This window comes from Zonotrichia leucophrys, chromosome 13 (assembly GCF_028769735.1).
Source record: "Zonotrichia leucophrys gambelii isolate GWCS_2022_RI chromosome 13, RI_Zleu_2.0, whole genome shotgun sequence".
Lineage (NCBI taxonomy): Eukaryota > Metazoa > Chordata > Aves > Passeriformes > Passerellidae > Zonotrichia > Zonotrichia leucophrys.
The window spans coordinates 8936484-8941018 of NC_088183.1; the positions used below are offsets into that span (position 1 = coordinate 8936484).

At 54.2% G+C, this 4535-nt stretch overlaps 1 protein-coding gene across 1 annotated transcript; it reads left to right on the forward strand.

Moving 5' to 3' along the window:
- Nucleotides 1-1455: 1455 nt before the first annotated feature.
- NEUROG1 (neurogenin 1) lies at nucleotides 1456-1986 on the forward strand. Its single transcript, XM_064725354.1, has one exon. The coding sequence runs from the start codon at nucleotides 1456-1458 to the stop codon at nucleotides 1984-1986; it is 531 nt and encodes a 176-aa protein (XP_064581424.1).
- The last annotated feature ends 2549 nt before the right edge of the window (nucleotides 1987-4535 follow it).

The following is a 4535-nucleotide window of genomic DNA, read 5'->3' on the forward strand; positions in this document are numbered from 1 at the left end:
TGATGGGCGGTGAAACGGAAAACCTTCCAGGGACACAAGTACCTGAGCGCTCTGACAATGGGGCTTCTTCCACGCAGGGAGAGCAGGATGCAAAGAGCCTGATGTCAGAATTAGGAAACTTTCTAGCCACTTACAAAACTGTGGCTTCCCAAAATGTGAGATGGCGATACCCTAGCACTGAATGGGGACTAGCAGAAGCAGCAAGAACTTTACAATCAAAACAGTACAAACAAAACAGTTCTGTGGTTTTATCCAGACAAAGAAGAATTGTATCAATCCATTGTATAGTAATGTGTATATATGTATATACAGCGTATATTTTATATATAGTGTGTATATATGCATATATAGGAGGAGACCTCAGAGGATGTATTGTGAATACAACCATCAAAGCTTGTAAAACAAAGGTCCTTTGGAACTTTTAACTTTCTGAACACCTGTAAAATCCTTTTTAAAGTGAAGCACGTGAAAGCCAAAGCGCGTGTTGATATTCACCTGAGAAACGCAGGAGGGAAATACCTGCTTTGAGCTTTATCATTTTAGAGCATTTTCATTTTGAGTTTTATTATTTTAGAGCATTCTCACTTTGGCGCGTGGATGTAGAAAAACCCGCAAGGTGCAACGAAAACTTGACCAAATCCTCCGCCCGCATCTGGCAGGGCAATAACCCACGGCTCATCCCCTGGCAATCCAGATTAACCTTTCTCTTTCCCCAAGCCCCCTGCTCGCAGCGGTTTAAACTCCCGCTGGAGCCCCTCCGGCCGGAGCGGGACGGTGACCCCTCCACCCCCTGCCCCGCTTTGTCCTGCCGCCTCCCTCCCCGCACACACGGAGGGGGGGGACACAAAGGGGGCGCCCCCCTCTCTCCCCCGTCCCCCGGGGGCGCGGCAGATGCGCGGCCGCCCGCGGTAATTGCGGGCACGCTCCGGAGGGCGCGGCGCACGGGGCCGACCTGCCGCCTCGGCGCGGCCCCGCGGGGCGGCCACGGGGCCATTGTCCGCCCGCCGCTATAAGAACGGGCGGCCGCGCCGTCGTGTGCCAAAGCCGCCGCTCACACGAGCGGATCGCAGCCCGCAGCACTTCAAAGCCACGCGCGGTCGCGTGTCCCCCCGCCCCGCCTTTCCCCGGGCTTTGGCTTTTTTTTTTTTCGCCCTTTTTTTTTTTTTTTTTTTTTTTTTATCCCCCTGCTTTTCCCAATAGCGGCCGGCTCGGCTTTTTCCTCTCTGTGTTTTCACACCGTTATTGCTTATCCGCATCCCCGGGAGTGCCTTTCCATGTGAGTACGGGAGCGCCGGCACCTGCCAAGCACCCGCACCGCCACCCTCTCCGTTATATTTATTTATTTTTTTCCTTCCCCCTCCACCCTTTCCCCGGCAGCTTCGCACCTTCCCCTTCGCTCCCCGCTCCATCCTCCCCTGCCCTGGCAGTGACGGGCTCCGGCTTCTCTTCCGCAGGATGCCCGCAGAGGCGCCCAGCAGCGGCGAGGGCGCGGAGCCCGGCGCTCCGCGGGAGCGGCGGAGACGGCGCGGCCGTGCGCGGGCGCGGACCGAGGCGCTGCTGCACACGCTGAAGCGCAGCCGGCGGGTCAAGGCCAACGACCGGGAGCGGAACCGCATGCACCACCTCAACGCCGCCCTGGATGAGCTGCGCAGCGTCCTGCCCACCTTCCCCGACGACACCAAGCTCACCAAGATCGAGACCCTGCGCTTCGCCTACAACTACATTTGGGCCCTGTCCGAGACCCTGCGCCTGGCCGAGCAGTGCCTCCCGCCGCCCCCCGCCTTCCGCGGCGCCGCCGCGCCCCCCAGCCCCGGCAGCGACGCGGGCTCCTGGCTGTCCAGCGCCTCCCCGTCCGCCCCCTCGCTCTGCGCCTCCGCCTCCGGCCCCAGCAGCCCCGCCACCTCCGAGGACTGCGCGTATGCGCCCGCCGACAGCCTGAGGGGCTTCCGCGGGCTGCCCGCCGGCCCGGGCGCGCCCCTCCGCTAGCGCGCATCGCCCGCGCCCCGCGCACCGCCCGCAGCTCGGCCCGGGGCCGGCGGAGAGAGGGGAGGGGCTGAGGGGGGGTCTCGTCCCGTTGCACTTTTCATCACCGTCCTTCCCCCCAGCCCCTTCCCCTCGGCCCCCGCCTCGCCTCCCGCTCCACTCCGAAAAACCGGGAAGAAGAAAAGCGACAGATTTGCTGCCGCAGACGAGGTGAAAAGTCAATTTTACAATTTGTAGCTCTCCAGAGAAGAAAAACGAGCATGAAAATTTGGTTTGAACGCCCTGACAATGCCATGAAAAGGCTTAAGGGGCCGATGCGGCCCGGGGCGCAGCGCGGGGCTCAGCGCGGCTCCCCGGCCCTGCCCCGGGGCGGCTCAGCCCCTGCCGGGGGTCCCAGCACCGGCCCCGATGGGACCCCGCACCCGGCGGACAGCGGAGAGCCTCATGCATTATAGATGCTGACCCCCGGCGCGGCCGGCCTGCCTCAGAGTGGGAGCAGACACGGGGTATTCAGCGACTGGACCAGAGAGCGGTTTAATTTATTCAAGATGTTCATTCATATGAAAATTGTATTTTTGTACATAAAGAGCTTTATTCTATTATTATACCTCTTATCAAAGTGGGGGTTTTGTTTTGGTTTGGTTTGGGTTTTTTTTTTTTTTTTAAGAAATCGTGCTTTACCCTGTAAATAAAATTTTTTAACGTTTGTACTGAATTTTGGCAACGCCTCTGGAGTTTTGTTTCTTGGACTCGAGGGGTTCACTTAAACTCGAGGGGTTCGCTCCTCGGAAGGAGGCTTGGGTGGAAGGGAAGGGGCACTTCTGACACCCCACTGCCACAGACACCTGCGGCTATCTGCACACACCTGCTGGTCTCCAAGTGTCCCAGGGAGAGGATTACAGCCCCAGGAGATGCGGGCAGAGAGCAGGAGCACAGCAGGACGCCAGCAGTGCCCGTGTTTCAGGCTCACAGCAGAGCTGCAAGGTGTCAGGAGCTTTGGGGCAAGCAGAAGGTGCTGAACCCCTGAACAGGGCACAGAGGTTGTAACTTCCCCTGAAGCTGTGACACTGGCAGAACGTGACTAGCATGAGCTGCCTCTTTTCCTCAAGGCATGAGGTGCGATGGAGGCTCTCCCAGTTCATTCACAGGCAGGGAAAGGAAAGAGAGTGGCCAAAGGTGCCATCCCATGGTCTCTGCACCAGCTGTGGCACAGCTCTGGCACTCAGTTAGAGACTGAGGGTGTCAAAAGTACCCTCATCGCCAGGAAATCTGCTCCACATTACAAAATCCCAAACTTTCCTTTCTCCTGCAATTGTGTGCAATGGGGGAGCTCTCTGACCCCCCAAACCCTACCTTCTGCTCTTCCTGACTCCATCCCCACTGTCTTTTGCATTGCTTAATGCTCCCATATTGCACTGGGCACACAGACCCTTAAAACCAAGTTTTATCCTCTTTTCCCTGTTTTATGGGGAAACGAGGCAGCTCAGACATGTCTCTACAGCCATCTCCAAAACATGGGTGACTTGGAACTGTATGTGCAGGTAGCAGGGAGTTTGTGGGGAAAGACGGAGAGATGGTGTTGTACAAACCCAAATAAATCAGATCTCTGGTGGGACTGCCACGGATTATGGAATGAATTGACTTTCATTTTTCTGTGCCTCAGTTTCCCATCTGTAAAACTGGGGTACCACCATCCCCTCATCAGTGAATTTAAGGATTTAATTATGCAGAGTTTTCAGAGCACTCAGATGCTCAGGGCTGCAGTAAAAGCCCACGAAGAAATTCTTCAGGACATGATCATACATGGTGTGGGGGAAGGGGCAGAGGGCAAACACTGAAAGCATCAAACGGAACACCGATTAGCTGTTCATCACACAGGCAAAATCTCTGCCTGAATGTTAACCCTCCTGTTGGAAGAATGTGGAGATATCATCAAAAATGTAATTTGGGATCATATAATTGTCACAAAAATTAAAAGGAGAAGAGCTGAATTAAGTTTGCACAGATACTTCAGTGTCAGCATTTCCTCCTTTGTGAGTGCCTGAGCCTGCAATAGAGATAAATATTTTAAACACACTTTTCATATGCATGTCCATACAGACACACACCCACCTCTGCTTCTGAGTAACTACAAATGCTGAAAAGTGCTATTTTTTTAAAATCCTAATAGCAGCATAATACTAACATTAATTAAAGACACCATCAACCAGTATAGAGCAGCTCCTTAATGATGTCCTGTTAAATAAAAGAGATTTTTGAAATCTAATTCTGGCAGTAACAGGTCTTAATCTGTGATGCAGTGAAGCTTTGCTTGCACCTGCCCTTGAAAGCCAGGAGGTTTTGTATGCAGGAGCCTCCAGGGGCTGAAATTTAGTACAGTCCATGGAGGCGGAAGGTCATCTAAAGTCACTGGGTCCCAAGACACTGGACTTCAATCTCAAAGAAGGAAAAAAAAAAAAAAACTCCACAAAACTTCAAAATATCCTCTATTCTTTTGTGTTTTCTTAGCTGCCAGCAGAGATCTGTGGACATTATGCAGTATATAAAGACCA